General features: G+C 34.6%; 2 protein-coding genes across 2 annotated transcripts; both read left to right on the forward strand.

The window, feature by feature from the left end:
* Nucleotides 1–654: 654 nt before the first annotated feature.
* LOC125854678 (monothiol glutaredoxin-S1-like) lies at nucleotides 655–1,368 on the forward strand. The gene has a single exon (XM_049534265.1). It carries the CDS (start codon nucleotides 815–817, stop codon nucleotides 1,121–1,123), a length of 309 nt encoding a protein of 102 aa, XP_049390222.1. The 5' UTR covers nucleotides 655–814; the 3' UTR covers nucleotides 1,124–1,368.
* A 12,516-nt stretch (nucleotides 1,369–13,884) lies between these two features.
* On the forward strand, nucleotides 13,885–14,501 carry LOC125854688 (monothiol glutaredoxin-S1-like). Its single transcript, XM_049534277.1, has one exon. The coding sequence runs from the start codon at nucleotides 14,018–14,020 to the stop codon at nucleotides 14,321–14,323; it is 306 nt and encodes a 101-aa protein (XP_049390234.1). The 5' UTR covers nucleotides 13,885–14,017; the 3' UTR covers nucleotides 14,324–14,501.
* The last annotated feature ends 3,312 nt before the right edge of the window (nucleotides 14,502–17,813 follow it).

Raw genomic sequence — 17,813 nt, forward strand, 5'->3', positions numbered from 1 at the left:
ATTCCCTTTCTTGATATATCTACTTTATACCAAAGGGAATTTTAATCAAAATTTGTCTATGGTACAGATCGTATAATTAGTGTGGACTTTATTTCAACAACACGTCTATATGAGGATATATATTCTTAAAAGATTTCATTTTTTTTTCTCAAATTAAAAGTACTATTCTATTGAAAAAGATTACACCAGCTGGACATATAGATTTATTTTTCCTTTAGCAGAATACTACATTGTTTTCAACAATTTACAAAATATATACATTTTGTTCTTATAGGAACTTAACTTATATTAAATGCAATATTTATAATTATTGAAGTAGCTCAGTTGGTTAATTATCTAAATTTTCACTTTATTGGTGCAGGTTTGATTTCTCACTTTGTAATACTCTTCCTCTACGCCGAATTTTTGTTTTTAAACAAAAAAATTAAAAAATGAGAAAGAAAAAAACAATAAATCTAGTGACAATCCAAAAGGGAACAGTGTTATGGGAATATTTTAAAGGTGATGATTATATTCTATTCATTTTTCATGCATGCCCTTTATCATACAAGTGATCAAGAACAATCTAGATATATCCATCAACTTGTTATTCTTCTACCAATTTTCAAATTTTTTTCTCTTTTAGCAAACATAATATCTCTATATATAGCTTCAGGGAAGGTCCAATTTTCTCAACAACAAATCAAACCTCAAATTCACTTCAAAAATTCTTGTAGCCTTAAGCTTCACAATTTCTTTCCTCTTCACTAAAAGCTATATACATACCTTGGCATTTGGCCAAACTATACTCATTAATTCTTGAAGTTATTTAAACATGGATATGGTGATGAAGTTGGGAACATCAAGCTCAGTGGTGATTTTCACCAAGAGTAGTTGTTGCATTTCTCACAGCATTGAAACACTAATCCGTAGTTTTGGAGCAAACCCTATAATTTACGAGCTCGATACACATCCAAATGGGAAGCAAATGGAGAAGGCATTGATGGAACTAGGGTGTCATCCAAGTGTGCCAGCAATATTTATAGGGAAAGAGTTAGTTGGTGGTGCTAATGAGATAATGAGCCTTAATGTGAGGGGAAAGCTTAAACAATTGCTCATTAGGGCTAATGCCATTTGGGTATAGGGAATTAATTAATTAATAATGACTAGCTATGTATATAGCAATTAGTCTAATAATTAGAGTTTTGATAATAAATTTACCACCTTATTATAGAGAGTCATTCTGTTTTCTCTTACATTTTGCTTCTTGATGTATAAATAAAATTTATATACTTAGGTCATGTATAGTCTTTTCTTTTGGCAATCTAGTGGGAATTTTGCTTTATTCACACATGAAATCAATAACAGTGAGCTTCTTTACGTATTGAATTTTGATCTAAAGTAGTAACAATTATATCTTATATCTATAGTACTACTCTGTGTGGCTACATGTTCTATCATTTTAACATTTGTGTGTGGATACATGCCATACCTTAAGTTGTTTCACTACTTGTTATTTATATATTTCGAAATTTAGCAAGGTCCATCAATTTTTACTAATGAAATTAATAAGTATCAAAATATGTGGGGAGATTGATATTTACATCTTAAAATTAAAGAGCGCTTTCCAAATTAATTTAACTTTGAGATTTTGACCTTTAAGAGTACTAAATTTGTCATTCATCTAAATGTGTATGTAAACTAAATCTCATAGTGTTAAGAGCTAATTGCATTATTTTCCTACTCGTTTCCAAATTACAAAAATTCCTTAAGATTTATGGATTTCGAATACATCATTAGACTTTCGAATACATCACCGAACTTCCGGATACATTAGCAGACATCCAAATCCATAGGTGAGGGATGTATAAGAGAGGGGATAGGACATCAAGATACATCATTGGACTTTCGGATACATCAGCAGACATCCAAAATACATATGTGAGGGAAGTATCCGAGGGGTTAGGGATGTATCAGCGAGAGAAGAGTGATGTATCTAAGAGGGGATTTTTGAAAAAAAATTAAATGGTAGAGGATTTTAGAGATTATGGTAAAATAAGATGTGTATTTAGGTAATTTTTCCAAAAAAAATTAGCCCACTCTGAACCAGTCTACAAGCTCAATATTTCCTTGGCCCATTTATTTAACCGTGTTGGGTTGGCCTGTAATGGGCTGGGCCGAATTGGATATGATCTAGACCGACCAAGTTAAAAAGTTTTTTTTGGTACACATTTCATTTTCTCAAAAGTTAATTTGATTAATCTTAGAGCTAAATTATATTATGTTAATTTAACAATTAAAAAAAATTAAATTCAGATATTTAAAAACTACACAAAAAGTACCATAAGTTATAATTTTTCCCATATTAATATATATGGTGAAAATAAACATCTTAAAATAATGATCCAAGTTCAAATAATTTGAATTGTGAGACGCAAAAAATGACACATATTTTGGGACGGAGTTAGTAATGATAGCCTTGGTGGAATAGGGGTAATTCCGGCAAAAATGGAATAGGAGGAATGATAAGAGATAAATACAGAAATTGGATTGTGGGATTCAGTGATGGAATCAGGATTTTCAATCATTCAAAATATGAAGAAATAAAAACATGAACTAACCGAAGTAAATAAAAAAAATTAACCATATATAAATAATATAATTTTCTACTAAAGTGGGAACCTCTTAATATAACCCCAAGTTAGCTCCGCCCCTGAATTAGGCAACATTTTTGAAGCAATAAATATTATATCAGAACTATATGGGCTGCAAAGAGGATTAAGGATTGCACTCGCAAATAATCAAACATCCCTTGAAAATAATATAGATCGCAAAAAAATCATTTACTATATAGGTAAAGACCATCCAACTTATTCTAATTATTAATATTTTGTCTTATTGTAGGGACCTACACCTCTAATGGTATAAACGAAAATCAAGTGACGGATATCTTGACTAAGGAGAAGTTTAGGATGACAAAAGTCAACTCTTTTATGTTTTGGACATTTTCTTCATTGTTTGTATTCGAGAAAAAAAACAAATAAAGTAAAAACTCTTTTTGTTAGCTTAAAAGGCGAGTTCGGAGCCAAAAGGGCAAAAAAAATTGCCAAATATTTCAAAAGGGCACATCATATTTTTTTTAAACCAAAACGGCAAAATCGCTCCTCCGGAGCGATTTTCCTCTGACACATATTAACGCCGTGTACTCCGTTAAAATAAAATCGCTGCAAGGGCAGCGATATTTGTCCAATTTTTTTTTCTTTTTATTTCACTAAAATCACTGGCACAGCAGCGATTTTTTAACTCTAATTATTTTTCCTCCAACTAATATCGTTGATATGGCAGCGTTTTCATAGAAAAAAAAATTAGCAGCATTTTTGTAAAAACTTTTTTTTGGAAAATCGCTGCCTTGGCAGTGTTATCCTTAAATTTTATTTTATTTTTGAAAATCTTTTCTTAATTTTTTTTTAAAGTTTTATGAAAGAACAATTATTTTTTAAAAAAATTGATGACAGGGAGCCTGATTTCACCCAAAAATTTGGACTCGACGTAGAAATCATCAAAATGAGGTACGAACTTTAATCGGTGTCGAATTAGGATGTCTTTGCAGCGATTTTTGTTAAAAAAATTATTTTTTAATAAAAACGCTGCCTTGTTTTCAAAACGAAAAAAAAATTAAGAAAACCGATTTTAAAAAAGAATAAAAATTGAAGAGAAATGAATTTTAAAAAAAAGAAAAAAAATTAACTAAAAAGCCGTCAAGACAGCAATTTTCAGCCATTTGGCAGTTTTTTTATAAAATATATCTTGAAATCGCTGCCTTGGCAGCGATTTTGATGGAACTAGTATTTTTTTAAAAAAAAATCGCTGCCTTGGCAGCGATTTTTGTAGAAATATTATTTTATTTTATTTTATTTTTTAAAATTTCTGTCAACAAGTCAACATCTAAATTTTTATTTTTTTAAAAATCGCTGCCCGTGCAATGTGGCGATTTTAAAAAAAATAAAATTAAAATCACTGCTATTACAGTGTTATTATAAAAGCAAATTTATTTTATTTTTTTGGCGTTAATTATTTTTTTTAAATTACTGCTGTTGCAGCGTTATTATAAATTTTGTAGAATTTTTTTTTTTTTTAGAATTCGCTGCCTTGGCAATGCTTTTGGTGGAACTATTTTTTTTAAAAAAAAAATTCTTTTGATTTATTTTTTTAAAATTTCTATCAACTAGTCAACATCTAATTTTTGAAATCGCTGCCTTGGCAGCGATTTTAGTGAATAATTTTAAAAAAAAAAAGAAATCGCTGCCAGGGCGGCGAAATTCCCCTCTAACTTTTTTTTAAAAAAAAAATATCACTTCTGACGCAACAATATCATAAAAAAATAAAAATTTAGATGTTGACTAGTTGACAGAAATTCAAAAAATAAAATAAAATAAAAGAATATTTCTACAAAAATCGCTGCCTTTTTTAAAAAAAAAACTTGTTCCACCAAAATCGCATTTCAAGATATATATATATATATATATATATATATATATATATATATTTTGTAAAAAAGCTGTCAAATGAATGAAAATAACTGCCTTGATAGCTTTTTAGTTAAATTTTTTTCTTTTTTTAAAAATTGTTTCTCTTCAATTTTTTTTTTAAAAAAAAATTGTTTTTCGTTTCGAAAACAAGGCAATGTTTTTATTAAAAAATAATTTTTTTAACAAAAATCGCTAAAAAGGCAGCCTAATTCGACACCAATTAAAGTTTGTGCCTCATTTTGATGATTTTTACGTCGAATCCAAATTTTTGGATGGATTCAGGCTCCCTGTCAGTAATATTTTTAAAAAATATTGTTCTTTCATAAAACTTTAAAAAAAAATTAAGAGAAGATTTTCGAAAATAAAAAAATTAAGGAAAATCCTGTCAGGGCAGCGATTTTCCAAAAAAAAGTTTTTACAAAAAAGCTGCCAATTGTTTTTCTATGAAAACACTGCCATAGCAGCGATATTAGGTGGAGGAAAAAAATTAGAGTTAAAAAATCGATGTTGTGCCAGCGATTTTAGTGAAAAAAAATTGGACAAAACTCTCTGCCCTGGCAGCGATTTTATTTTAACGGAGTACACGGCATTAATATGTGTCAGAGGAAAATCGCTCCGGCAGAAGCGATTTTGCCCTTTTGGTTTTAAAAAAATATGATGTGCCCTTTTGGAATTTTTGGCAATTTGTTTTGCCCTTTTGGCTCCGGACTCCTTAAAAGACCATCTACTACTATTGAATTATGTAATGACTACTAAGTAAGACCCCCTCCCCAAGCATTACTATTCAGGAGCAACGCTCTGCCACTTACCTATGTTGATGAATATTAAGTTATAATACTCTATATATCTTGTTTACCTAAAAAAAACTCTCAATTGTCAGTCACGTTTCGAATTGTTAATTCCCTAACCAGAGAAAATAGACTACTTCAATAATATTTGACCTTTCGAGGTAGCAAGGGAGCATTTTTTTTTTTGGATGAGAAGAGATTGTAATTTTAACAAATTTTGTCACGTATCAACTAAAGTTTCTATGTGGTACGGATCATAATGTGGACTTGATTTCAACAACACATCTATATATTAGGATATATTCTGAGAAAGATTGAGTGAAAAAGTCAAAATTAAACTACACACCTAAAGTATATATTCCTGAATTATAACTAAATATTTGTCGAAATATATATATCTTAGTAAATACCTCGCAATTAACACCATATAGGTAATGTCTCCACAACTTAAGTACAAATACCACAGCCGCCAACTCTAAATCATGAGTTGGGTAATTCCTCTCGTGTGCATTCGGCTGTCTAGAGGCACAGGCTACAACCTTACCCTTCTGCATCAAAACACCTCCAAGTCCAACACCCGAAGCGTCACAATAAATAGTAAATCCAACACCCTCCTCTGGCAAAGTCAAGACAGGTGCTAAAGTCAATAGGGATTTGAGCCTTTGGAAGCTCGCCTCACACTCGGGTGACCAATGAAAAGGAACCGTCTGCTGAGTCAATCTGGTCAACGGCGCAGCTATAGTAGAGAATCCCTGAACAAAATGCCGATAGTAACCCGCCAAGCCAACAAAACTCCGAATCTCGGTAGGTGATGTAGGTCTAGTCCAACCCTGAACCGCCTCAATCTTGGCCGGATCAACCCTAACTCCATCCTTAGACACCACGTGCCCTAGGAAAGCCACTGACTCAAGCCAAAACTCACACTTAGACAATTTAGCATACAACTTCTCATCTCTCAACTTTTGTAGCACGGCCCTCAAATGACAAACATGATCCGCCTCGGTCTTGGAATATACCAAGATGTCATCAATAAACACAATCACGAAGGAATCCAAGTATGGGCGAAACACTCTATTCATCAACTCCATGAACGTCGCAGGGGCATTGGTAAGCCCAAATGACATCACCAAAAACTCATAATGACCATATCGTGTGCGAAAAGCTGTCTTCGCCACATCTGAAGGCTTAATCCTCAACTGATGATACCCAGATCTTAAGTCAATCTTAGAGAACAAGGCTGACCCCTGAAGCTGATCAAACAAGTTATCAATACGGGGAAGGGGATACTTGTTCTTCACCGTTACCTTGTTCAACTGTCTATAGTCAATACACATCCTCATTGACCCATCTTTCTTCTTCATAAATAAGACCGGTGCACCCCAAGGCGACATACTAGGGCGTATGAATCTTTTACTCAATAAGTCCTGAATCTGATCCTTCAACTCCTTCAACTCAGCTGGAGCCATACGATAAGGTGGAATAGATATGGGCTTGGTGCCCGGCTCCAAGTCAATAGAGAAGTCAATATCACGAGCAGGAGGAACACCAGGTAGATCCTCAGGAAACACATCAGGGAACTCCTGAACCACCGGAATAGACTCCATGGCCGGTGACTCAGCTCCAACATCCCAAATAAAGGCCAAATAAGATAAACAACCCAGGCCAATCATCCTCTGAGCCCGAATATGAGATATGACCCTGTTGGGATACGAACCACTAGTCCCTCTCCACTCCACTCTAGGAATACCGGAATAGCTAAGGTGACAGTCTTAACATAACAATCAAGAAGCGCATGATAGGGGGAAAGCCAGTCCATACCCAATATGACATCAAAGTCTAACATATCAAGAAGAATCATATCCACCCAAGTCTCATACCCCGATAAGACGACAAGACAAGATCGATATACTCGATTCACCACTAAAGGTTCACCTACGGGTGTAGAGACTCTAATAGGCACAGACATACGATCACAAGTCAACTCAAGGCCGGAAGCAAAATATGTAGACACGTATAAGAATGTAGAACCAGGATCAAATAACACGGAAGCAGACCGATGACAAACTGAGACGATACCTGTGATAACTGCATTAGAAGCCTCAGCCTTGGGCCTCCCAGGAAAAGCATAACACTGGGCACCTCTGCCCCCACTCTGTGAACCTGAGGCGCCACTAGCACCTCTACCCGAAGCTCGTTCGCCTCTACCAGATGCCGGTCCCCGACCTCGACCTCTAACCGGAGGTGCTGAATCTCTCTCTGGGACCGCGGAGACAGTACGGTGTGGTCCAGACTGAATCTGATGTGGACACTGACGAATCAAGTGGCCTGGATCACCGCAACCATAACAAGACCTCGGTGTGGATCCTGACTGTGAAGAACCCGAAGTAATGCTATAACCACCTCGACCCGAACCTGGAGGACCCCGGGCTGCTGGCCCACCCTCAATAGCTGGTAATGAAGTATGTACTGGCCTCTGACGCTGGAAGGACCCGCCTCCCCTGTGTGGGCCCTTACCTCCTGACAAGGTACCCGAATACTGACCACCTGTACGGACCCTCTTGGGCCCACCAAAATCATCCCGCTCAAGCAACTCAGCCTCTCTGGTTGCACTCACTATAGTCTGGAAAGAAGCACCCTCTCGAGATGATCTAAACATATAACTACGGATAGTGAGAGTCAAACCCCTGACAAATCTGCGAATCCGCTCAGGCTCACCCGAAATCAAAGCAGAGGCATGTCTCGACAACTGACAGAATCGAGCCTCGTAATCTGCGACTGACATGCTACTCTGCACCAAACTCTCAAACCTCATACGGCTCTCCTCCTGTACACTCCAAGGGATGAAACGACCCTCAAAGGCACTAGCAAACTCACTCCACTCCATGGGAGGAGATCCCGGTGGTCTTGAACTCATAAAGGTCCTCAGCCACTCCCTAGCGACACCGCGCAACTGAAGGGACACAAATCGGACGCCCCTCTCATCTAACATGCGTACCACCGCCAACATCTCTCGACTCAAGGTCAAAAACTCGTGAGCATCATCAATATTAGCACCATGAAACTGAGGTGGTTTCATTTTCTGAAACCGCTCATAGCAGACCTGGTCATCATCTGCCAAGGCCACCTCAAGGTCCACCGGTACACCTACAACCGGTGCTGGAACCTGTGGTGGCTGAATAACCGGCTCTGGAACCACTGGAATCTGATACTGATAACCAGGGGCCTGTGCCCTTACCCCAGCCTGTAACCCCGTTGGTATACCTGCTGCACCCTGAGCAAGACGCTCCAATAACCCCAACATCCTGTCNGCACGTTGATAGACAATGCAAAATAAGAAGTAGTTGGAGTTAGATCAATTACTCTTAGCTCATCATATGATCTATCATAAGCATACATGGTGGAGGGACTTAAACACAACCTGCTTAGAATCAGTTAACTATGTGATGTTGGATTCGAGGTCTCATTCAATGCTATAACTTTCACTATCAGACATATGACTAAGGATATCACAACCGTTGGAGATCATATCTATGTTCTAAAACATGTTGACTTGCCAACACGTACATGTCTAACTGCAGTATCAAATGAATCTTGGCTTTGTCATAGGAAACTTGGTCATGCCAGCATGCATGCCTAGGAAAAATTGTCCAGACTTGAACTAGTTATTGGGCTTCCAAAGTTAAAATTCGAAAAGGACCATATATGTGACACTTGGTAAGCAAACTCGTTCTTCGTGTAAGGTCAAGGATATTGTAAGTACCTCTAAGCCTTTGCAACTTCTACATATAGATCTTTTTGGTCCCACTCGTACCGCTAACATTGGTGGTAAGAAATATGTCTTCGTTATCGTTGACAAATTCTCAAAATTCACTTGGGTAATTTTTCTATCTCATAAAAATGAAACTTTCTCTAACTTTGAAGTGTTTTGTAGAAAAGTCCAAAGAGAAGCAAGATATTTTATTTCCACAGTTCATAGCAATCATAGAGGAGAATTTGAGAATAAAGCATTTGAGAAATTATGTGATAAAAATGGGTTCAATCAAAATTTCTCATCTCCTAGATCACCTCAGCAAAACGGTGTGGTAGAATGGAAAAATTACTCGTTGCAAAACATCACCAGGACCATGCTTCTTGATTGAAATCTCCCTGATCATTTTTGGGTTGAAGTAGTAAGTTCTGTCTGCCATAGTTTGAACAAATGCTTCATCAGACCTATTTTAGCTCACTATGAGCTATGGAGTGGTAAGAAGCCATATAAGTTATTTTCACCTTTCGGATGCAAATGTCTCATTCGCAACAATGATAAGACAAATCTGGGTAAATTTGATCCAAGAAGTGATGAAAATATATTATTAGGTTATGCACTTGTCTGTCGTGCATTTCAAATTTTTAATAAAAGAACTGTAAGTGCTGAAGAGTTTGTTCTTGTTGCTCTTTTTATACTAACCCAAGGATGCAGGAAGTAGAGTCTATAGATGATGAAACTACTCTTACAGTGGACACTGAGAATCTCTCAAATACTTCTGATCATATTATAATAGAGCAGTCGACTACTCCAGAACTAGAGTTGACTAGTTCAGCTGGAAAGACAGGTATTCCCAGAGAATGGAGACACAAAGCTAAATTATCCTAATGACTTCATCATGAGCAAGCCAACGACTCAATACAGACTAGAGCTTTGGTGAGAAAACAAGCATCTTTAACACTCGTCTCTCAAATTGAACCTAAATGTATAAATGAGGTGATGGAAGATGAATCTTGTAAACAAGAAATAAAAGAAGAACTTTGTCAGTTGAAAGAAATCGAGTATGGACTCTCACTGAAAAACCAAAAAATTGTTCCGTAATTGGAACCAAGTGGATCTTTCAAAATAAGCTAAATGAAATGGAAAAGTCATTCGCAAGATTGGTTGTTCAAGGATACTCCCAACATGAAGGTATTGATTACAATGAAACTTTTTCTCCGGTAGCAAGACAGTCAACAAATGGAACATTTGTCATCTTATCGAAAATACATATCTGGAATTATGGTACCCTCACTCATCTCATTTTGATTTAATTCGATATTCAGATGCTGACTTTGCAGGTAATAAAATGACCGAAAAAAATACTAGTGGAACGTGTCAAATTTTAGAACAATCCATGTTCTCCTAGCACAGTAAGAGGCAACCTTTGGTTGCACTATCTACTACAAAGTCCGAGTATCTAGCTGTTGGAAGATGTGGCACCCAGTTAATATGGATGATGCATTAATTGCTTGATTATGATTTTTCTTATTAATTTGTTCATACTTTTTGCGATAATACTAGTGCTTATCTAAATATAATTAATGTGCATCTTTCTAGGGCTAAGCATATTGATATTAAGCATCGATCATTTTATTCGAGATCTTTGTTGAATTTTTTTTTTCGAATTTGTAGATTTTGTTATGATCTTTTTGATTATGCCAAAGGGGGAGAATAGTCCCAAGTCTCTTTAACAGGAAGCAATCAAGTCAAGGGGAGCTACAAAATATATCAGGGAAGTTTCACTATCTCTTTAAGTCTATACAAATTGTGGATTAGTTGTCATTATAAAAAAGGGAGAGATTGTTAGCCTCATAGAATCAGATAATTTTAATAATGAAACACTTAATCGACTTGTGACTTGTTGCAGGAAAAAAAGAAAAAAGATGAGCCAAGAATATAACACCTAAAGAAGGAGAAAATATGTTCATCAATCAAGGGATGCAAGATATATTCAAGATAGCCAAAATCATCAATCAAGGCAAAGAAATCAAAACACACTACATCAAAAGGGAAAGCCATGTGATGTATGAGACACAAAAGGAAAACAAATATTGCATTTACTATTGCAATAAAGATATGTCTTGAATCAATCAAATTCCAGAATAAATCAAGCAGATCATGATCAATCAGAGATTCCAAAAATCAATCAAATATATTCAAGATTGCAAAACAAATCACCTAAGGAAGGAAAGAGATAATGTGTATCAATCAAAGGATACTTTCAAGACAACAAGATCAGTTAACATCCAATACTACAAGGAAGAAATTGAAATCAAGGGATGCATTTAAGTTAACGAGATCAGCCAAAGATTCAAGACCACAAGAAAATCATCATACAAAGGAATAAATCGATTTACTCATGCACATATCTGATATGGTCATGACTCAGCAAATCAATCAGACTAAAATCAAGGACTTAATCAAAGATCCTTGATTCAAACTCCCTTGGGTTTCCGTAAAAGAGCAAAGTCCTCCAAAGCTATATAAACCTCTCTTAGCCATAAATGTGAAGCATGCACTTCACTTGAAGTACTTATATTGTAATCTTCTTTTATCTTTCATAAAACTTTGTACAACTTTGAGTGAACAATTGAAAAGAAAAGAGAAAGAAAGATCTGAGTGTAGGTTATACAGGTAGAGGTTGTGTCGAAGAAGAAGAACTGATTTGCATATCAGACGGGGCTCTTAATCGTAACATTCTGTAATACCCAAATTCTCAACAAGCTCTTAAGGAAACCCTTGTAACCCAAGGGGACTGAACTAGGCACCACATCGGTGATCCGAACCAATATAAAAACACATTGTGTTATTTACTTACTGCAAGTTATTATTACTGTTTATCTGTTTTACTAACGTGCAGGTGAGTTGACTGACCACAGTAGGAAGTCGACTGAAGGGAATTTTAATTCACNNAAACCTCTCTTAGCCATAAATGTGAAGCACGCACTTCACTTGAACTTATATTGTAATTTTCTTTTATCTTTCATAAAACTTTGTACACCCTTGAGTGAACAATTGAAAAGAAAAGAGAAAGAAAGATCTGAGTGTAGGTTATGCAGGTAGAGGTTGTGTCGAAGAAGAAGAACCGATTTGCATATCAGACGGGGCTCTTAATCGTAACATTCTGTAACACCCAAGTTCTCAACAAGATCTTTAAGGAAACCCTTGTAACCCAAGGGGACTGGACTAGGCACCACATCGGTGATCCGAACCAGTATAAAAACACATTGTGTTATTTACTTACTACAAGTTATTATTACTGTTTATCTATTTTACTAACGTGCAGGTGAGTCGACTGACCAGAGTAGGAAGTCGACTGAAGGGAATTTTAATTCACCCCACCCCCCCTTCCCCTCTTGACTTTCAATGTAGCTACTTGTCATTCAGCAGACCTTTTTTGTCCTTTTCTTACACTTTGTTCTATTTGAGAAACAAAGACGAAGACTAGTATTTTTTCTTAATTAATTCTGTAGTTATATATTTAGTTGCTTGTACACGTGACAACCAAATTTTGGAGGTTTTAATAGAAGAATAAATTTTCCGCTTTATCTTGTTCTTGCTTTTATTGTTTTCCGCATTTCTTTCGTTTTCGTTGGATTAAGGTTGACTTATCTTGATGGGAACAAACAAGTGTCATCACGTCCTTTTTTAGATCGTGAAAAATGGGTAGGATTACATATAAGATATAATAATTTCAAAGTATTTCAAAAATTTTAATAATCAAGTACCAAATCTAAAATACAAAATATAGGAACTTAAATCCAAAATCAAATCCACAAACCGAAAATCCAACATTTTCCAAATTATGCTCACCTCTACTTCGAACCTATTCACAATTCTAAGTTGACAAGTTTATTGATAACCCGGAATTAAATAGTCGTTACATTTTGATACCTTAACCAAGTAATACGTGACCTTTCAATGTAGTAAGAGATCATTTTTATTCATCGATTGAATAATTTGTTCCATATTGTCAAAGGGAATTTGTACCAAGTTTGTCATGGGAAAATTCTTGTGTGGTACGGAACTTGGTTTTAATTAACAGCATGTCTATGAGGATATATTCTAAAAGAAAAAACATTTTTTTCTCAAATTAAAAGTAAGATATTATTGAAAAAGATCAATCCAGCTGGATATATTATTTTCCTTTTAGCAGATACATTGTTTTCAGGAGGAAAATATTCACAAAATATTTTTTTATTATTATTTCAATTTAATGAATTAATAGTGGATAAGTGTTGCTGTTATAATCGATTTGAGTGCAAACTGGAATTGCAACGTTCATAATTCTTGAAACATTTTAATTTAAATGTATATATACACTTTTCATGATTTCATGTAATTAATTATTGGAACAAACAAGTCAATATTTTATAAATTTAGTTTAAAATAACAACAACGTACTAGATCAAGTTCGAAATTGAAGGGTATGTTGAAGACATAATAGTTAAGTAAATAAAAACGTGATTTGATCTGTAACGTAACGATTTAAGTTAAAGATGAAGTGACGGCCATACAAGAATTTTTTCTTTTAAACACAAACCGAACCAAGATAGCAAATAATTAATGACCTTACAATATAATGTTCTTGGAATATTTTAAAGGTGATAGATTATATTCTTTTCATTTTCAAGCTTGAGTATAGTATGTCCTTATCATACAATTGATCAAGAACAATCTACATATATCCATCCAACAATTTTCACTTTTTCTTTTAGCTAACATATATAATAATGTCTCTATATATAAGCTTCAAGATAGGTTCAATTTTCTCAACAACAAATCTAGCCTCAAATTCACTTGATCACAAACCTTCATATATCATTTTTTGTATCCTTCACAACTTCTTTAATTTCATCTTCACTAAAAGCTATATATAAATCTTGGCATTTGGCAAAACTACTCATAATTTAATTTCTTGAAGTTGTGTAAACATGGATATGGTGATCAAGTTGGGAACATCAAGCGCGGTGGTGATATTCACAAAGAGTAGTTGTTGCATTTCTTACAGCATCGAAACTCTTATCCGTAGTTTTGGAGCAAACCCTACAATTTACGAGCTTGATACTCATCCAAATGGGAAGCAAATGGAAAAGGCATTGATGGAACTAGGGTGTCAACCAACACCAGCAATAATTATAGGGAAAGAGTTAGTTGGTGGTGCAAATGAGATAATGAGCCTTAATGTGAGGGGCAAGCTTAAGCAATTACTCATTAGGGCTAATGCCATTTGGGTATAGAAAGTAATTATAATTAGGTATAACAAGCGTATATATTTGGAGTTTTTTTATATAATAAATATACAACTTATACATAGAGTGTTTTAGCTTCTTTGGATGGTTGTTTTTTTCTACCTATTTGATTTGGTTCTTGATGTATAAATAAATAATAATATCTTATACTATAATATATGATTAACTGCTCTTTATTTTGTTATGCTTTTCAGTTTAAGGTTGAGCAAGGTCCATTACAATGACAAATATACATAATATACACATCAAGGCCATAAAAATGATCTCCAGTACATTTAAATACTCTTGAGTTTATAATCTAGTACATTTATGGGGGATATATTTCCTTAGTTTTAAATTATTAGTCGTGATTTTTAAATAATTATTTTAAATTATTTTATCGTTTTAGAAGTTTAAGAAGTTGTTTTCCTTATTTACTCTTAATAATAATTATTTTGAAGACTACAAACAACTGATCTTATGATTATTCAAATATCAATAAAGGATAATTCGAACCGTAGATCACATGTGGCAAATATTCCTACTAAGAAAAGTTTTTAGTAAAATATCAATAAGAGGATTTGACATTAATTATTTTTTTAAAATTTTAAGTAATGAAAGGTTCCAATTTGCACAAGGTATATTACTACAATAAATGTGATATTTAGCTACAAAATTATTAGGTACGACACATAATTCGTCACTAATTACTCACTTTCTGTGACAAAAATTACATTTTGTGTTTAAATACACATGTCACTTACAATTAGAAAAGGCTTTCGATAGATTAGAATGGTCGTTCGTAAAACAATCTCTTACCATCCTAAACTTTCCTAAAAATATTATTAATCTCATAATGTCTTGCATAAGCATTTCGTTTATCTCAGTCCTAGTTAATGGTACCCCCACAAACTACTTTCTACCATCTAGGGGCATTAGACAAGGAGATCCATTATCTCCTTACATTTTCATAATATGTATGGAATCTTTAACAAGATTAATAAATTATGCTACTCATCAGCAACACTGGCAACCGATTAGGATCGGAAGAATAGGAATGCCTATCTCCCACCTACTGTTTGCTGATGATATCATTCTTATGGCAAAAGCAGATAAAGAAAATGCGGCCACGATAATTTAGATCTTTAACACGCTCTCAACACAATCAGGGCAAAAAATAAATTTTAATAAGTCCTTAATTATCTTCTCAACAAATGTTTCTACAGAAAATAAAAATGAGCTCTCTACTATTATGAACATCCGACAGAAAAATAGGTTGGGAAAATACCTTGGGTTACCCATAACTAGCTACCACCCTAAAAGTTCATATTATCAATACATTATAAATAACATGAACAACAAATTAAAAGGATGGAAAACTTGATTCTTAACTCTAGCAGGAAGGGCTATTTTAGTTAAATCAGTCCTCGCATCTATCCCGACCTATGCCATGCAATGCAACTTACTCCCCAAAGAAACTTGAAAGCATATAGATCGAATACAAAGAACTTTTCTCTGGGGATCAACGTCAGAAAAAAGGAAACTCCATTTGGCAAATTAGGATCTTGTGACTACACCTATTAAAGAGGGTGGACTAGGAATTCAAAAAACAAACGGAAAAAATTTCGCTCTACTAGCCAGCCAAAAATTGGAGACTTCTTAACAACTCGGACCATCTATGGGCAAATGTTTTAAAAAAATAAATATAATAAGAGGGGAAGAGGTAATATGATGAAGTACTATCCCTACGACTCATATATTTGGAAAAGTCTTAGTAAAACCTTTCCCTTATTCCACAAGGGACTATCATGGAATGTGGAAAATGGAAATAAAATTCAAATATGGGATGACAACTGGATTGAAGCCTTGTACTCTTTGCGCAAAGTAATCGAAGGCCCTCTAAATAAAAATGACTCAAACGCATCAGTTTCTCAACTCATCATTAATAATAACTGGGACTTATCAAAATTATCCTTCGAGATTCCTAGAACAATAAGTGAGGCAATCCAAAATACCTACATCCAAACCTCTCCCCGAAAAAGTGATAATTACTGTTGGAATACAAGCAACGATGGAGACTTTAGAACCAAAGGGGCTTACGATATCTATTTATCTGAAACTTGTAATCCTAGTATCAATAAGAACATCAACCACAACTAGGTATGGAAAACCTTAGCAATAAACAAAGTAAAAAAATTTCTTTGGTTGTTTACTTTAGAAAAGCTCCCTACAGCTTTAGCTTTGTATAATAGGAACATAATAAGATATAAAACTTGCTACTCTTGCACAAATGAAGAAGAAAATGTAACCAAACTTTCACAAAGAAATACAAAAATTATGCTCATCAAGGCAGTACACTTCGCTAGAAAACTCGCAGATAGTGCCCACGGCTTGCCTAGTCCCGATAATTCTTTGGAATATTTGGAAGAATAGAAACAATAAGCTCTTTAAAAATCAAAACATTAGTAAACAGCCCAGTACTCTACAAAATATCTCGTTACAGGCAATAGAGTACTACCATTTAATTCACTCCCAACCAAAGAAACTACCTCGATTTATGACCCAAGTAGCTTGGTATTGGCCTCCTGAAGGAATGCTTAAACTAAATATTGACAATTCCTTTGATCAAAACTCGAAAATGGGTGGAACCGATGGAGTTATAAAGGACCATTTAGGCAGTTGGATTGTTGGATTTTCTTGCAAAGTAAAAGTCATTAATGCCCATCATGCGGAACTACTAGCTTTGCTCCATGGTTTGAATCTAGCACAGAAAATAAACATTAACCATGTGCTCGTGGAGACCGACTCACAGGTATTACTTAACACCTTAGAAAGTTCTAAACCAATACACTCACACATTTATTCGGATTGCAGGTCAATGCTCCTACTGATGGGAGGATCAATAATAAAACATATAATGAGGAGGCTAACTCAATAGCAGACATATTAGAGGAATATGAAAGGAAGACTATGGATCCAAATATGCATATGAACAAGTTGTTTGTTTTTGAAGCATCTCCTTCCTTTACTTTAGAAGCTCTTAAAGGAGATGCGAATGGAACTATATCGTTTAGATAGTTCCTTTTTGCATGGATGAACCTACTATTAAATAAATTAAATCCTTCTAATTCCAAAGCAAAAAAAAAGTCAATATTTTATAAATTTAGTTAAAAATAACAACGTACTAGATCAAGTTCACAATCGAAGGGTATGCTGAAGACATTGCTACTCCGTTTGATTTCTGTTGAAATTTAAAATGATGTAATAATTCAAAGGAAATATGCTAGCATAATCAGAAGTTTGAGATATGCGATTGATTGCACTATGCATGATATTGCATATGTTGTAGGAGTACTTGGCTGGTTTTCAAACAAGCCAGGTAATGAACATTGACATGCTATAACAAGAGTTATGAGATATTTAATTGGAACAAAAAATTGTGGTTTGTTCTATAAAAAATATCCTGATGTACTTGAAGGCTTTTGTGATGCAGATTGGA

This window comes from Solanum stenotomum, chromosome 2, assembly GCF_019186545.1.
Source record: "Solanum stenotomum isolate F172 chromosome 2, ASM1918654v1, whole genome shotgun sequence".
NCBI classification, from domain to species: domain Eukaryota; kingdom Viridiplantae; phylum Streptophyta; class Magnoliopsida; order Solanales; family Solanaceae; genus Solanum; species Solanum stenotomum.

Bases quoted from the DNA above. Each gene is read 5' to 3' on its own strand.
- LOC125854678 (XM_049534265.1), top strand. From the start codon at position 815: ATGGATATGGTGATGAAGTTGGGAACATCAAGCTCAGTGGTGATTTTC.
- LOC125854688 (XM_049534277.1), top strand. From the start codon at position 14,018: ATGGATATGGTGATCAAGTTGGGAACATCAAGCGCGGTGGTGATATTC.